Source organism: Mytilus galloprovincialis, chromosome 9, assembly GCF_965363235.1.
Source record: "Mytilus galloprovincialis chromosome 9, xbMytGall1.hap1.1, whole genome shotgun sequence".
In the NCBI taxonomy this organism is placed as follows: domain Eukaryota; kingdom Metazoa; phylum Mollusca; class Bivalvia; order Mytilida; family Mytilidae; genus Mytilus; species Mytilus galloprovincialis.
Window position 1 is genome coordinate 10,975,210 of NC_134846.1, and position 18,855 is coordinate 10,994,064.

The window sequence follows — 18,855 nt, forward strand, 5'->3', positions numbered from 1 at the left end:
AATGTTCAAATTGTAAAGTTTTGCTATCTCATCAATATTTAAATGTAGATTTGTTAATATATACTGTCATATTGGTCATTTTATGTTTTCTATTATCAGGCTGGTCCAGAATGTGCCATATGTAAATTAATTGTACAGGAAATAGACTCATTTATAGCAAAGAACGAAACAGCCGGTCAGATCAATGCTACTGTGTATGCTTTTTGTGATAAACTTCCTGGTGCATTGACTTCTCTGGTGAGTAAATCAATTCTTTGATGTTTAACTGGCATATAGATAAACTCCTTGCTCCATTTAAACTCTTATCATCCTTATTTGCCATTACAATTTTGTTTCCAGAATTAGAATTTCCCTACTGGAATCACTTCTTTAGATGGAATGGAGTCATGTTTTGCTTAAATTGAGAACCATTTTTGTCAAACCTGTGACTTTTGTTGCAGAAACTCGACATAGGGATAGTGATCAGACGGCCGTGTTTACTAACTTCTTAAAAGCTTTATATTTTGGAAGGTGGAAAACCTGGATGCTTCATACTTTGTTTATAGATGCCTCACGTTCCTCATTTTCATGGTTCAGTGACTACTCAAAATAAAAAGTTAAGATTTTTTGTAATGTTAATTTCTCTCTTATTATGAGTTATAGGATAACTATATTTGGTATGTACATAGCTTGCAAGGTCCTCATGCCCATCAAACAGTTTTCACTTGACTGTGACCTTATTTCATGGATCAGTGAACAAGGTTAAGTTTTGGTGGTGAAGTCCATATCTCAGAAACTATAAGCAATAAGTCTAGTATATTCAGTGAATGGAAGGTCTGTAACGTGTACATCTCCAACTGGCAGGTTGTATGCATTACTGTATGCAATAGGTCAACTATATTTGGTGTATGGAATGATTGAAGGGTGTACATGTCCACAGATTAGACCGTTGGTTTTCCCGTCTAAATGGTTTTACACCAGTAGTTTTTGGGGCCCTTTATAGCTTGCTGTTTTCGGTGTGAGCCAAGGCTCTGTGTTGAAGGTCATACCTTGACCTATATTGGTTTACTTTTATAAATTGTTACTTGGATGGAGAGTTGTCTCATTGGCACTCATACCACATCTTCCTATATCTATATACTAGCTGACAGGTGTCATCTGAACTTGACCTTATTTTCATGGTTCAGTGGTCAAAGTTAAGTTTTTGAGTTTTTTTGTTTTTTTTTCTAATACTATATGCAATAGATCAACTATATTTGGTGTATGGAAATATTTTATAATGAACATGTCAGTCTCGCAAGTTTTATTTGACCTTGACCTCACTTTCACGTTTTATTGCTCAGGCCGAAAATAAAATTTCATTTGTTTGGCATTGCCACCCGACCCACTGAAAAACTTGCCGCCCAAATAATTTTATTTGCGTTTCAGAAATTTATTTATTTTTTATTTTAAAAAATCGAAATTGTGCCGGAAATTGATCGTATCCGCCAAGTTTGTTCCTGGCTTTACTTATTATAAATCATGATCTTAAAAGCGCTTGCCTTACACTGTATTGGGAGCAAACATTTAAATAACATGGAATAGAAAAAGTCTACCAAAAGTTATGTCAAAGAGGCCGGCAGGGGAAGGCATCTCCCTATGCTGCAATGCATTGGTTAAGGGAGATGGATTTTATCAAAAATCAAATTTCAGCTATTCTTTGAAAGAAACGTTCTGAGAGACCTTGTAGAGGACTCAATTTTATCTTTTGTAAAGCAGAAACAGATGATTTCTGCTTGACTTTGTCGCTTCATGAGATAGAAGTTTTTCACTGGGACATCACAGAACAAATATGCGTGGCTCTTACATTTGTTGAACTTATTAAATATTTGAAATTTATCATTGACAAATTTTCCCTTGAACCAGAGAACAAAGTATCTACTATAGTCAGAACCACAATGATGCATTCAAGATAATTATGGCTGTAAGCACCAAAGCTTAAAGACCATAATGATTTACAGGTTTATAGTAGTTTTGTACCAGTAGATGCTAGCCTGGAACAAAACATACATATTTTAAAGACTAGCATCTTGTGTCAATTGAAGTACTTCCCCCTTTTCTTGCCTTTCTTCTTAACATGAATAAGATAATTCTTAAAACATAAAAGATACTGACAGAAATATATTTATAAATGTATCCAGTGTACTAGTGATGAATAATAAATCCCCTCCTTTTCCACAATTCTAAGGGCTCATTAATTTATCTGTATTCATGTAATACATGTCCAGATTTCTGTTAATCAAACAAGCATTACAACCCATAATTTATTTATCTGCAAAAATTGTCTGTCCTGCTGCATATTTCCATTTTGAATTTATCATACGTTTTAAACCTATCCCTGAAAAACCTTGCACTTGGATAATATTAGTATAAACACCATGTCTATTTGTGCCAACCTTCCAAATTTTTAATATTTTGCTATCCTAATTTGGAACAGATCCTTTATCCTCAAAACTTATCAGGGGCAGTAGGCATGTTTGTATGTTAGTTCATCACACCTTACATGTATGATTACTAGCCTCCAGGTATTGGTTTGAGCCCTAGTTGGGCAGTTGCAAAATTAAGGTTTGATTTTCATGTCAGATGTGATAAGGTTAGTCAGTTTCCTCCCACAGGTTGGCATTTTCCTTCAAGTACTACGGTTTAGTACGGCACTAAAACTGACTTCAATGAAATTACCCATATGGTGTAGAAAGTGATGTTTATAAAACCAAAGCAAAGTTTTAAATCTTTGTCCATTTGTACAAGGAGCCGTAGTGGTTGAGCCATTTAACTTGTGGTAATTTTACCAAACTGTGACCACAACTTCAAGATGTGACATCAGGCCTCTGTTCAATGGGCAGTCCCACAATAAAAGTTCAATTTTCACGTCATACATTTTATATGGTTAATTATACCCCACGCAACGAAGTTGCGGAGGGTATAATGTTTTTGACCCGTCCGTCCGTCCGTCCGTCCGTCCGTCCGTCCGTCAGTCCTGTTTCTTGTCATCGCAACTCCTCTCAAACCACACAACAGAATTTCACGAAACCTTTTCAGATAATAAGGACATACTATGTAGTTGTGCATATCGACGGGAAATTGCGATTCAATTTTTTTTCTAGGAGTTACGCCCCTTTGAACTTATTTACCTTAATGTACTACTGCAACAGTTTGTCATCGCAACTCCTCTCAAACCACACAACAGAATTTCACGAAACCTTTTCAGATAATAAGGACATACTATGTAGTTGTGCATATCGATGGGAAATTGCGATTCAATTTTTTTTCTAGGAGTTACGCCCCTTTGAACTTATTTACTTTAATGTACTACTGCAACAGTTTGTCATCGCAACTCCTCTCAAACCACACAACAGAATTTCACAAAACCTTTTCAGATAATAAGGACATACTATGTAGTTGTGCATATCGACGAGAAATTGCGATTCAATTTTTTTTCTAGGAGTTACGCCCCTTTGAACTTATTTACTTTAATGTACTACTGCAACAGTTTGTCATCGCAACTCCTCTCAAACCACACAACAGAATTTCATGAAACTTTGTAGATAATAAGGACATACTATGTAGATGTGCATATCAACAGGAAATTACGGTTCAATTTTTTTTCTAGGAGTTATGCCCCTTTGAACTTATTTGCTTCAATGTACTTCTGCAACAGTTTGTCATCTCAACTCCTCTGAAAACACACAACAGAATTTCATGAAATTTTGTAGATAATAAGGACATACTATGTATATTGACAGGAAATTATTATTCAATATTTTTCCTTATACAATTTTTTTTCTTATACTTATTTAATTTCTCCAATGACAATGTGGGGACGTGGGGTATGTGAGCGTGCTCACTAAGGTTCTTTAATTTGTCAGTTTCCTGCCTCAGTTCTGTGTTTTTTTCTGGGTACCTTGGTTAACTTTGCCAATAAAACTGACTGTCTTACATGAAATTATCCATATGATGTAGAATGTGACATTGATGGTTGACCCCTTTCAAAGAAACCACCAGCATGTACACACAACAATGCTTCAATGCTTTAGACAACATTGATCTGGAGACTTCATAATTTACATGTATAAGGCTTTTAAATGTAAAAAAAAAAAAAAATCCCTACCTACCTACCCACCTGCTGATAGTGTGGGTCGGCAATGCCAAACAAACAATTTTTTAAGGGTGGCCTCAGTGTTAAGTTTTTGTGTTTTGGTTTGTTTTTCTTAAACTATAAGCAAAAGGTCAACTGTATTTGTTGAATGGAAAAATTGTAAGCTGTACATGTCTGTCTGGCATAGTTTATTATACCCCTGCTTTGAAAAAGGGGGGGGTATACTGTTTTACTTCTGTCTGTCTATCAGTCCGTCCGTCCATCAGACTGTCAGTCCGTCCGTCCCATGAATATCTTTCGTCACATTTTTCTCAGGAACTACAATACAAGGATTTCTGAAATTTGCTTTCAAGGTTTATATAAGTCTGCTATACCGTGTGATGCTTTTTTAGATTCATTACTTGACAACTTCCTGTTTACTGAACACTTGTATGATTTTACACATGATAACCAAGTTGAAAAATTTCGTCACATTTTTCTCAGGAACTACAATACAAGGATTTATGAAATTTGGTTTCAGGATTTATATAAGTCAACTTTACTGTATGATGAGTTTTCAGATTCATCACTTGACAACTTCCTGTTTACCGAACACTTGTATGATTTTACACATGATAGCAAAGTTGAAAATTTTTGTCACATTTTTCTCAGGAACTACAATACAAGGATTTCTGAAATTTGGTTTCAGGGTTTGAATAAGTCAGCTGTACCGTGTGATGCGTTTTCAGATTCATCACTCATCAACTTCCTGTTTACCCAACACTTGCATATTTTTACACTATTAAAATTATCCACTTGCGGCGGGGGTATCATCAGGGAGCAGTAGCTTGCATTTTCACTTGTTTGACCTTGACCTCATTTTCATGGTTTATTGGTCAATGTCTAGTTTTCTTTGTTAAGTCTGTTTCTTAGAAACTATAAGCAATTGGTCAACTATATATATATTTAATGTATTGAAGATTGTAAGGTTTACATGTACTGTATTTCTTGTTTGGTTTGTATGACCTTGACCTCATTTTCTTGGATCTTGTTAAAGGGGCACTAGCTACGACGTATATAAAAAATCTAAAGTTTGATTTTTTTCTGTTCAATCAATAATGAAAGTGAAATAGTGAAATAACAATTCCCTTTCTGCAGCCAAAAAGGTTCAATTTTGTCAAATTACGCCAAGAAACATTGATAATTAGTAATTCACTTGCCAGTGAATGAGTCGACCTCTTTAAATCCGTATTCATATGAACTTCAATTTAACCTCTAGCTAGAGATTGACAACGCATGCATTGTATGTGTACTGGTTATTTAAAGAAAAAGAATGTCAACAATGAAAGTGAAACTACGGTAAATCATTTGATTACTAATTCGATGTACATAAAATCATTCTTATACGGTTAAAAACAATGAGAAACATCTATTTTTAACCTATATAATAAAATCAAACAGACCTATACAAATCCAATTGCAGGTGTTGGTTTAATCCATTCATATCTTTATTTATGTTTACATCGCTTATATGGTCATCTGAGGTCATATCGATAGTTAATTAGATGGCGTCTGGACTAAAATACACACAAAACGAACCTATAAATTAGCTACCCCATGCTCTGTAAACTGTTTATTTTAGACTTTTGATAGTTAGGATAAATGTTTTACATAGTTATAAATCAAACATGAGAATTTGAGTCAAATCGGTGACCATGAATTTGACAGCTAGTGCCCCTTTAAGTTTATGTGATAGTTGTAGAGAAGTTTTATTTTTAGGACTATCAACATAATATCAATGATTAGCAAAGAAGACAAGACATTTCAGCATGTGCACTCTTGTTTTAATTTCATTTGAGTACCAGTATTTTTATGTAAAGCTATTACTATATCTCAGTTTTCATGGAAAAATTAATTTCTTCAAGCTCATTTTAACATATACTTAAATTATATGGTTAATTTATTCCAGTGTAAGACATATGCACCTATTATAGTTAACGATGTTGTATTAGGATTTGATCCAGAGAAGACATGTGAAAAAGTCAAGTTATGTACAAGTAAGTTTTATATTTTATGAATTATGATAAAATCTGGTGTCAGTCAATGGACAAGTTTCAAGTTTGGTGCATTACGTCCAAAAGTTAGGTTTTAATGAACATCATTAGTGCCATTAAGGGGCATTTTCACTTCTGTTCCTATGTTGAGTAAGTAGTTGAAAAAATGATAATGCTATATTGTACAAATTATTCGCAAATCAAATTCTTATAATTGATATTCAGTATTGCTACTTTTAAGATATTATTTTTTCCTGGTAGAAGGGAGATAACTCTATAGTTTCTTTTATTGGAATACATTTATAAAAATGACATAATACATTCATGAACATTTTTGAAAGATATGAAGTTATAACTTATTCTGAATTCTATAATATAGGAAACCCATAATATCTTGCATGGTGGATTTCCAAAGAAATGGAACATTGAGATATTTGCGGGATGTATTTATATAATGCACTCTTGTGGGTGCTGCTTTAGTTTATACTTATAGATTATTATTGATCATCTCAACCAGATTGATTTTCTCGCTTGAGCCAGGACGACGAAAGCAAGAAAAGCAATTGAGTTGAGATGACCAATGATAATCTGTTTATCGCTAATTTACCTATGACATCGTTGTCAATTTCATGTCAATTCCGTAAGCAACGCGTCTTGCCTGCTTAGTTTCTATCGATAATTTTCCATCTCAAGCGAGTAGCATGATATGAAAAATATCACAAAAAAGATCAAATGAAAAATGCACAAAATAGCGATAAATATTTTTATCCCCTGCTTAGTATATTTCTAGGATTTTGATTGGTTAAGGCACACCCTTACAAAACCCATAGCCCCCTGAGGGTTGCCAACCCATATCCCAGGACGTTGCTACCCATTACATCGGGGAAATTCACGCGCCTTTTCCTTTGTTCCATGATTGTTCCTTATGAAATATCGAATTCTGTAGATTATCCATGATGTCTGTATAATTAGATACCTAATCCACTAATGATTCTATCTTATTATGTTGATTATTTGCACTCATTTTAGTAAATGCATCACTATTCTGCCACATTGTCAATGAATGGGACTACTGACCTAACTATGCAAATGACCCACGTTGGCGTCACACTGTCTATGATGTAACTCTCACAACTTTGAGCGCCAAATTCCACCCATTTTACTTTCTGTCATTAGATTAAAAATGTCTACCATGTTAAAAATACATCAAAATCCCAAATTTCAATGAAAGATATTTAAAAAATGAAAAAAAACGTTACTTTGACATTAAACTTTGTGGTCGAATTTCTCTAAAAATCGCCAGATTTAGACTAAGACCGGGGATAAATTCGTTATCTATGTTCATATCCGTAGATATGGACATTTTAACACCCTTCAGTACCCTGTACACCCTTCGGCTGCGCCTCAGGGTATATTTGGATACTTCAGGGTGTTTGAATATCCATATCTATGGATATGAACGTAGATAACTTATAGTATTAGGTTTGTCTTCACTGAGGCTCTTATTCCTTCAGGAACCAAAAATAAGACAATTAAAACAGTGCATATTAGTAGCAAGGTAGTTAAGATTTTATGTAGATTTTTTTCACCTTTTTTCAAGACAAATATATATTTCCAGATGACAGTATTTCATGGTCACCTAAATTTGGGCCAAAAAAGATTGAGAAGATGATCACAGAAAAAGTTGAGGTAAAATTAGTTTTAAAGTTGTTCTTGTCTTTAAAAAAGAAGTTCTTTACATATTAATTGAATGTGTTAGGATTTTTTCTCCATTTTTCCAAATTTAAAACCATTTTTAAACTCCTGTCAAAATTTTTAACTAAATTATTTCTACTAATTGTTAGATTTGGCAAAATCTTTAAATGTGTAATAAATGATCATTTCAATTATGTTATAATACTTATTATAAAAGGAGATATATGCATTAGCCTACAAGTTATTAAATACTGTTATCAAACATTTGTGGAAGATTGCACATACATGTATATTGCAGCTGTGCACCAGCTATTGTGGAATGTGAGAATTTTTTTTTCCATTTTCGAAATTTAAAACTATTTTTATACTCCTGTCAATATTTTGACGGGACATATTATGGTATACAAATGTCCGTCCATCTGTCTGTCCAGCGTAAACATGTCGCACCGTAACTTGAGAACCACTTATCCAAATTTCATGAAACTTAACATAGTTGTTTTTTATGATGGTCAAACGATCTGTATACTTTTTGGTGAAAATAAGACTTAAATGTTATGAGTTACAGCACTTTATAACTAAAACAGTGGTGTGTTTTTTTCACATGTCGCACCGTATCTCAAAAACAATTTATGATTATTGCTTAAAACTTTACACACTATTTAGTTATTTTAAACTAAATATCTACTTTTTGGTGATGATTCAAAATTTCATTTTAGAGTTATTGATTTTTTTGGTAAAAAAAGTTGTTTTTTTACATGTCGCACCGTATCTCAGAAACTATTTATGATTATTGCACACAAAAGACGACAGGCGTATCATGCGCTCGTGGTGCAGCTGTTAATAACCTTTTATAAATTTTTCGGGCATGGATCTATATTGTGTTATAAATGATACATATAAACATAGCTTCAATAATTAATTGTGATTGTGAAGATTGTACATAACTGTGTATTATTTTTGCTGAGTCCAGTATGAACCTAAATTTATCATTGATATTTTTTCCGGACAAGTCAAATATATATGTTATTGTTTCTTTTTCCAGGCAAGCCCAGGCTGTACTTTATGTAAATTTATAGTACAAGCTGTTAGCAACTACACTACCCAGAATCAGTCAGCTGCGGCCATTAACGCTTCAGTATACCAAGTGTGTAATGAACTCCCAGCTCTTCTCAAGAATCTGGTAAGGGTGTAAAAGTTTGATGATATTCATAATTGAGATCACCCCTAGTTTTTTGTTGGCTCGATCATTTTGCTTAGTCTCAAGTTTTCTATGTTTTGTTTTGTGTACAATTGTTTGTCTTTTTCTTTTTTAGCCATTGCATTGTCAGTCAGTTTTATTTTCAATTTATGAGTTTAAATGTCCCTCTGGTATCTTTTGCCCCTCTTTTATATAGATGAGTAAGTTAACTAGTCTACAAAATGTTTTGCACTGTTTCCTTTTCATCCTATTTCTAAACATTGTAAAAGTTAACTTTAAAAGTTTTTAGTCAATATTTGTGTATTAACCTCTCACCTTAATTGTATTTGTTTAATTTTATTTCAGTGTCAGACTTATGCACCAATTATTATAAATGATATTACAGCAGGGTTTGATCCTGAACAGACATGTGAAAAGGTCCAACTTTGTAAAAGTAAGTGATATAACCAGAACCTAAGACGTCTTAACCAAATTGTCATGAAGTAACAAAATCCTGTTTTAGTAATTGTTTTTAATGATAAAAACCAAAATCAATTATGAAGCAAGCTGAATTACCTAAGCAATTATGATTTCAAAAGCAATCAATTATTTTAGATAAAATGTTACTGTAAATTAAAAAATATTGTGTGCATTTAATTTTGTGATTTTTGAAGAATTGACAAAAATGCTAGATTAATGATTGTGATTTCTGAAGAATCTGCATTTTGATATTTGTATCAAATATCAAATATCAAATGTCAGTTTTTATTATTGTGATACTCACACAGTCACAGTTACTCATTGTTGAAGGCCACAAATAACCTACACTTGCTTTTTGGTTGGTTACAGGTGGATAGTTGTTCATCCAAAGTCGTATTATTTTTATATTAAAAACTAATATGTAAACAAAATGAACCACTATAGTTAGGTACATTTTACTACCAGATTTCATGTAAAAACTATCTCTAGGTTGACTTTAACCTATGCTTTTAAATAATCACACTAGTAAATGTTTTCATAATTCTTTTTATCTCATTTTTAGATGGAAGTTTATCAGATGAATCTATTACACTAGAATCTATTAAAGAACTGGAAAATGTAAAGGTAAGTACATAAACGTCCTCCTCACAAGGAACACCTTTTTTCACCATCAAGGATTCCAAAAATCAAGCAGTTGTCTCAACTTTATTCTGGGAATTTTTGCCTTTATACATTGAATTGATCTCATTTAATGTGTATTATTGGTAAGTGAAACATGTCTCGTATTGTTATGCGTTTACTTTTCTACATTGGTTAGAGGTGTAGGGGGAGGGTTGAGATCTCACAAACATGTTTAACCCCGCCGCATTTTTGCGCCTGTCCCAAGTCAGGAGCCTCTGGCCTTTGTTAGTCTTGTATTATTTTAATTTTAGTTTCTTGTGTACAATTTGGAAATTAGTATGGCGTTCATTATCACTGGACTAGTATATATTTGTTTAGGGGCCAGCTGAGGGACGCCTCCGGGTGCGGGAATTTCTCGCTACATTGAAGACCTGTTGGTGACCCTCTGCTGTTGTTTTTTATTTGGTCGGGTTGTTGTCTCTTTGACACATTCCCCATTTCCATTCTCAATTTTATTCTGAATGTTTGGATGAAAAAATTTAAATAGATGTGTGGTCCTGTATTTCTATTGATGATTTATACCATACATATGATATTTCGCTCTTGATTTAGCATAAGAATGACTGTGCATGGATAACCTCTTAAACTATCAAGTTTCAAAGGATCTGCACTTTTAGGAAACTGCTAGCTGCCATCAACATGATCAAATCATGCACTTTTTTTAGCATCTAAATATGATCATAGTCATTGTTATGTATAGATACCAGGTAAGATATACAGGCTCATTGAAGCCTTGAGTTTTATTGTGTGTGTGGGTGGGTTGCTGTTGCATTTTCAGTTTTTAGGTGTTTAAAATTATCATATTTGCCATCCAATTGAAAGAGGTTTCATGTTTTTACAGAGATAGATAGATTATTGTGGAGCATACCTTCAATGTCTCCTTAAAGAGGACCAAAAATGTGTTGATGTAATGTCACTTTTACCGTTCATGAGTATTTATAAGCACATTTTTTATGCAGTTAAGCTGCATTATGCGAGCACCCTAGATTTGTGTTCTACCCAATAAATGGTGAAATACTTTCCATTGTTATTATCTAGCTCGCTACTATGTTATATATAACTAATTGAACACTTTTTTAATACTTTTTATTCTGGATTACAAAAAATATGACCAGAAAAACCTTAAATGATCGTCGATTTATCCAAAAGTTTTGAAGTTACACATAGGAAGTAGTGCTTATTAAGAATCCTTGTGTAGTTCATTATGACTTGTGCTTTTAGCTAAGATGTCAAAGAACAATTATATGAAATATTTAATCGCCGAAAATCTCTTAAGACAAGTAGTTTAGATTTCCCAAATGGCAAAAGTCGTAGGGATATTGTTTGTCATCAATACGTAGTACAATTACGTCAGTAGTTGGCGGCAATTTCAAATTAGAAAAAGAAATTTTCGTAGCTTTTCAATTTGGAGGCAGGTGTGCAAATTAGCGGTGGTCCGAGGTCCGCGACCTTCCACTTTTGCAAGCGGAATTTCGACTAGGATAGTTGGTTTCTAGCATCGCCCGACGCTTACCTTCCACTTGAAAGAAAATAAGAAATTACTTTGCAAACCCTCCATGCAAGTCACCAAAGTCTCCAATTAAACGAGCTAAAAACTTATTTTTATCATTATTATTCATGACAGCGATGTTCATTTTGTTCAACCGCTAGCTTTATACAGAAATTTGCCGACAAATATTGTATAAATTCGAGTAAAATCGTATCTGATTGACAAAAACAACATTGTAAACACAACAATGGCGACCGTGAAGACAAAATTTTACAATATAGGATCCGATTCCGGAAGCGGATAAGGAAAATTCCGGGTTTGGCGATCATTTACAAAATAAATCAAAGCAGGTGAAAAAATAAATCTATGCATGGTATTTAAATGAATATAGACACTAGAATTGTAAACCAAAAGATATATGTAAAAGAAAGAAAAAGCAGAAAAATTATTTATACAGAAACTCAAAATTACTTTTTGACAAATTTTAATTTAAAAATCCAATACAATGTGACAGCTGGGAACAGTATATCTAACAATATACATGTTCATGGTCACAGTCTAAAATTTTCTTTATCAGTGATAAATGATGATAATGCATGTGAGATGCTTTTAAAGTGTAAACATATTACTGCAATTTCGAAGGGTTATTTTTTTTTTCTCAATTTTGAAGGGTCAATTAAAGTAGCTGAAAGTTTCTTTATTTTCACAAATAATGCAACAATATTATATATACCTAAATGTAAGTGAATCATATGATATATAGGTGGAATTCTTTGGGCCACTCCACCCCCTCCTGTTTGATAACTTGGAAACGGTCGAGCTCCCCACCCCTAAACCATATGAGGGGTTGATCCAGCATTTTAGCACCCTACCCCTCCTGTTTGAGAACTTGGTAACCAATGAGATCCCCACCCCTGAACCATATATATTCATGTATGGGATAGTATAACAAATAAAATGAAATGTAGGGGAAGTCCCTAGGGTCACCCTACCCCCAGTGGCGGATCCAGAAATTTTCATAAGTGGGGGCCCGCTCCAGTCACGCTTTTTTTCCCCAAAAAAGGGGGGGCGGGGCCCCCTGCCCCCTTAATCCTCTGCCTACCCCTACCTGTTTGAGAACTTGAAAACCGTTGAGATCTCCACCCCTAAATTATATATTTTCATATGTATGGGACAAAATAACAAATCATTTACATTTACTATGGGCAGGTCAGTCAGACCTCACCTTTGATCCCTGTTGGAGTGAACATTTGTCTGATTCGTGTCTCGTAACTTTTGTACTATAGAACACAAACTCAGTTTTCTCTCCAGGGAAACCAGTCCATTCATACTATTACATGTTCATACTAAGTCAACTTGAACTTATAGCAGTCAAATAAAACCAAGGTTAACTACTCAGTAGAACAACTGCAATCATTGGGAACTTGTACCACTGCAGACTCACCATAAAAAAAATATACATTGATATATGCATTGCTTTTGAAACCTTGATAACATATAAATTATTTGCCTTAATAAATAAATCATTAGATAAACATGAATGTACTATATATGAATGTTTAATGTTGAGGCAACATTGCCACAGTTTTCATAATTATGGTTGCCTTGGTTTTTGGTTAACTGCCTTCAGCGCTTACAGCGCTTTGATTTTCATTTCCGTTCTGTAGCTTTAGTTTGCCTCAACCAAATGTTATGAAACTTATACACAATGCTTATTACCACAAAACACAGAACAAGTTTTAAATTGGGTGGCTGGTGTGGTTGATGTTTCATCCACCGATGAATTTAATTGTATATTTGGTTTCTTCTGTCTCTATTTTATATGAAACTATGGAGTACCTGATAACAAAATTCCATTGGTTTATCAAACTAATTTGGGTATGAGATAATTTCTGTAATTTTACAGTTTGTGCTATTGTCATGTGTACTATTGTTTGTCTGTTTGTCTTTTTTATTTTAAGCCTTGGCGTTGTCAGTTTATTTTTCGATTTATGAGTTTGACTGTCCCTCTGGTATCTTTCGTCCCTTATTTGTAGAATACCAAAATGTTCAAGCTATCTTGTAAGGTAGGTTCTATATTCTTGTATCTATCCTTTGCATTTTTTGTTGTTGATTTTGATCTTGTTTTTTTTCTCTCACTGGAATGCTGTGGGATGAAATACTCCTGTCTTACCCAATCTCCTTGATAAGACATGCTTAATTCTGCTTTTTATGCAAGTTTTGAATGATTTACATCTTTTTAAATGATTAAATGGATTAGAAAAAAATGGAACAAAAAAAATAATCAAGAAAGATATATTTCGGCCCTGTAAGTAAGTTTTCCAGTAGTCATTCACTAGAACAAGACTTGTACATTGACCTATAATGGTTTACTTTTATAAATTGTTATTTGGATGGAGAGTTGTCTCATTGGCACTCATACCACATCTTCCTATATCTATTGTATAAAATTGGAAATCACATTATGTTTCTTTGAAATACTCGCCTTAAACTCATACCAATGTCTGTTAGAAAGAAAGTGGTGTTTTTCTCCAAGTTTAAACAATTAAAGTATGCATGGTCTGTTTGTCTGTTTAATATGATTAATCGGTGAACAGTTTATGGTATGTTAATTCATCATTGGGAATAAATGTTCAACAATTACATTCCATAGATGCCTACACCCATGTCAGCAACATTTAGTTCATAATTTGTTGCATTTAGTGTTTTATGTAGCTTACTGATACAAATTCATTATAAATATTTGTACCATTTTTTTCTAGACAGCTCTGGCAAAGGAGGAGCTGTTACAAAGTCATTGTTGAAGGCTTACAAGGTTATTTTTCTTCGAAGTGTTGTTTTATTGTAGCTCTTCCACTAAAATCTCATTATCTTTCCAATCCAAATAGATGAAATAAGATAAGACTGTCAATTCCAATTTGATTATCTAAATAATAACTACTTATACATGTTATGTTTGAATCAAATTTCCATTTCATCATTACCTTAGAATGACAGAAATGAACAAATTCCGTAATAAACATAAACCCCAAAACCTGCATAATGCTTTTAATTTTATTTAGGGCCTGTGGTACCAACTATATAGTTACTATCTGTTTGAAGATGGTACCAAAATGCTGAGAAGATACAGTGCAAATGAAAACGTCTGTTTTACCCTTATAAGAGACCAATAAGGGGCCAAAGCCTAACTGATCCTTGAATAAATGTATAAAAGAGGGGCTTAAAATACCAGAGGAACAGTCAAACTCATAAATTGAAAATAAACTGACAACGTCATGGCTAAAAATGAAAAAAGACAAACAGTCAAATAATAGTACACAAAAACAACATAGAAAACTAGTCTGAGCAGCATGAACCCCACCAAAAACGGGGGGTGATATCAGGTACTCCGGAAGGGTAAGCAGATCCTGCTCAACATGTGGCACCCTGAACAAAGACAGGTTTGGGAAGTTTGGTATTTTCATTTCTTTTCTATAACTCTTGAAGCTATACACTATACATCCCAAAGTATGTAATGATGTAGAGCACATATATTTATTAATAAAAAAACACCCAAACTTTGTGATGGACAATTTAGAAAACTAAGTTTGACCCTACTTATAATTTCATAAAAGATTGTTCAACTCACTTTTGGATGAACAACTTGATTTTCCAATTAAACAAATAAATATATAAGAAAATTTTTATTACAAATTTGATTAGTAACTAAAATTCTGAACACTGAATCTCATAGAGTTTTGCTTTTGAACTGTTCTCATGTGACAAACATCCAAGATAGAATGTTGTTGAATTTGTGAAAAAAAGGCAAAATGGATGCTCTTTTCCTATATCCATGGTATTGTAGTAGAATAACAGATTACCTGAGCTGTCAAGGATGTGAAAGTGACTGTAAGGATCAATTACAATTACTTTGTCTGATGCTGTAGTTGTTATACTGGTTGGTTTAAATGGTTGATCCTTTCTTTTAATATGCTGACACCCACTGTACTCATATAAAATATCTCCATCGTAACCTAATATTAATACCTTCCCATTCCAATCTTCTGCAATCTTATCAACAACAACGATAGTCCCATTATTTGTGGTTGTAATACTCCAAGGGTAGGAAAATATTCTTTGTTTATGTTTATCTTGTTCATGCACAGTCAGGTGATTCCCCTCATGATCCATAACAATAACCACTCTTCTTCCTGTCACAGGGAAGGGTTTACCAGAACTCATTGCACCTACCATAACCCTGTTATCACAGGTTGTATGGACAGATATCACCGCTATTGGTTCAACTTTGAACTTTGAATCACTGACTTTCCCACTCTTTCCATTGACAAGTTTGAGCTTATATGTTCCATCTCCAAACAGAAAATCATTATTAGGTGTGACAGCTATTCCACCTAGTACAGTGTTTATGGTTATAACTGTTGTGAGACTGTTCCCCTCTGGCTTTACTTTGTATAGGAACTTAGATACACTATCACCTAACCACAATGATCCATCAGAACAAGCAGATATATGGTGACAATGTTTTAATCCAGTGGTGAACTCTTTCTTCAATTTAAAATCTATTACAGTATTGCTGGAACTAATGTCTTCAAACAATGTCCCAAAAATTGATTGCGAAATTCTTCCAGGTTTGAATTTTGGCACTCTTTTATTGATAATATTGACTTCTTCTATTTCATCATCTAAGGATTTTGCTATGATGTCAGCATTTTCAAAGAAAAACGATGTCTCCATTGTAGTGAGAATTTCTTCTGCTGTCTTTGATTTATTTTTCAATTTTTGTCGGCTTGTTGTGACATTTTTCTCCTCATTAGAAATTGATTCTTGGATGCTTTTCATATTTAGATTTACTTCTTCTATGAGTTTGATAGCATATTTATCCACCTCTTCTTTTAAAGCTTCCCTATGATGTTGAATATCTTGAACGGTCTTTTGACAATTGGAATTTTCATTGACTGATATTTGATCAAGTGATCTCTCTCCATCATCTAGCTTCTTCTCATTCATTTTTATTTTTCCTTTTTGATATTTTAGCCATTCTACTTTCATTGCATATGCTTCCTTAATTTCATTGAAATAATGTCCAGCATGACCTTTTGTAATACAGCTTGGACAGGCCAGTTTATCACAATTACTACAGAAAATACAACATGATTGTGTTGTGTGTACTTTACACTTGATGTTTGTAAAGTCTAGGTTTCGAAGACCATCACTCGCTCCTACCTGTTTTATATCTACTATTGTGTGGTGTTTGGCGTTTTTAATCTTGGGGTGGATTTTATCACAACACTTATTACACATTAAAAGTTCACAGTTCAAACATTTCCAATTCAGTTTTGTCTCTGATTCACAAAGGTCACAAACAATAATATCCTGAGCTTTTATGACAGATTTAGATAATGCCATCTTGTACAGGTATTCTTCTTCCTTAGTTTTAAAGATTAAAGGTTATGGACCAAAAAATTATATGCATATCTATATTTAGATTTAAATATAGTGTATATTGAGTTTCATTGTTAACAACTACTTCATGAATTTTTGGTAGTTGTTTAAAACAAAGGTAATTAATATATTGTCTATGTTAAATGTGATATATGTTTTAAAAGGAAATAAAAGATTTGGATTTCTTCGTTTCAGATTGATGATATTTTATTATTCTTATTAATCACATATCCATACAAATTGAACAGCTGCAATATGTTAAAGGTTTTTTGTGGACACATAATGCAAAATGATACATTTTTATTGGATTTTATCAATAAAGGAAATTTGGAAAAATACAAAGCACCTCTGCATGTCAACAAATTGCTAAACTATTAAGAAACAGTTTAAGAATTCCTTGTTTATGAATCAATAGGTAGGATGTAGAAAATTATTAGGATTAATTCCACAGTCAACACTGGGAACCTTTTTTAAATGAACATAAATCAATGTTGACAACTGTATTTTGGAACCAGATACCAGCTTTATTAGACAATCTTAGTTATTGATTTCCACTCTATATTTGCTCATATTTTTTTCTCCTGTATATTCTCCATTTATATATGGAGATTTGTGTTAAGTGTCAAAGCACATGTTAAAATGGAGAAATTTGGAAGAGAAATATTAAGTGCCTTCAACCATGCAGCAAAAAAAAGGCCTGTGTAAAAGCTAATACATATATATCAGAAATACTTAAGGTACAGAGTCTAAAGTTCAAAGGTGATATTGTGAAAACTGAAATGACTCCATAAGGTAAAGTTCAATAACATTCTTTAAAAAAATCTAATAATTCTTGTGCATGATTTTTGTTGCATCAAAACCTCTAGATACACAATCTGGAGAAAACCCTATTTTTTTGTAATTAGGGGATGGATATGAACATTCATGCCAAAGCTCTGGCATAACTACTTTCTTGTGTAAATAAACAAAATAAGAAAATATGTTTATCTTGCTGTTCTGTATTATAGTGTTTATTAGACAGCATGTGTCTGATGTACTATACTGTTTATATATAAAGGCAAGTCTGTACTTGACAAGACTGGTATTTATTGTATATATTTTTTGGCAGAGGTGGATTTGTTTTATTTTATATATCTATTTCCAGGAGATAATACTCTATTGCAGACTGTAAATTTGATTAAAGTTCATTCTGTACCTTATTGTTGATATTTATTAGCAAGTCTAAAGATAAACATTGTCATTTATAATTCCAGGCAAGCATAGGCTGTACCTTGTGTAAATTTTTAATACAAGAGATCGACAACTTCATTGTACAGAATCAGTCATCTGCAGCCATTAATGCCTCAGTATATAACTTGTGTAGTAAACTACCAGCTCCACTAGACAAACTGGTGAGTAGATAATTTTTCTGTAAGTTTTAATATCTGTAGCTCTGCAAATCCAAACTGCTTATTATAGTCCCCTACCAAAGAAGTCAAAGGGGGCTTTAGAACTGCACTCTGTCTGTCTGTCCATCCTTTAGTACCACAAGTCAGTTTTCCACACTTGTATTCTTCATGCTTGAAGATATTGATTTAATAATTGGTACATTGTTTTATCATGACAAGTTACAGATCAAGTTCAAATTTTGTTCAGGTGTGAAGATTTTGTCCAGAGTTGTGATCCTTAGACTCAGAAAATTCACTCAAATAAACAGTTTTCCACTCTTGTTTTTCCATCATGCTTGAAGTTACTGATATGATAA

General features: G+C 33.2%; 1 protein-coding gene across 5 annotated transcripts in view; it reads left to right on the forward strand.

Moving 5' to 3' along the window:
- LOC143044388 (uncharacterized) overlaps positions 1-18,855 on the forward strand; it is a 62,573-nt gene that overhangs the window by 29,102 nt on the left and 14,616 nt on the right. For 3 of the 5 annotated variants that reach the window (XM_076216372.1, XM_076216373.1, XM_076216374.1), the window contains exons 18-24: positions 100-237; positions 6,063-6,150; positions 7,766-7,836; positions 8,885-9,022; positions 9,386-9,473; positions 10,062-10,123; positions 18,365-18,502. In XM_076216372.1, coding sequence (XP_076072487.1) covers positions 100-237; positions 6,063-6,150; positions 7,766-7,836; positions 8,885-9,022; positions 9,386-9,473; positions 10,062-10,123; positions 18,365-18,502 — 723 coding nt within the window. The remainder of the gene's footprint in view (positions 1-99; positions 238-6,062; positions 6,151-7,765; positions 7,837-8,884; positions 9,023-9,385; positions 9,474-10,061; positions 10,124-18,364; positions 18,503-18,855) is intronic. The other 2 variants (XM_076216375.1, XM_076216376.1) reach the window with 2 other exon arrangements.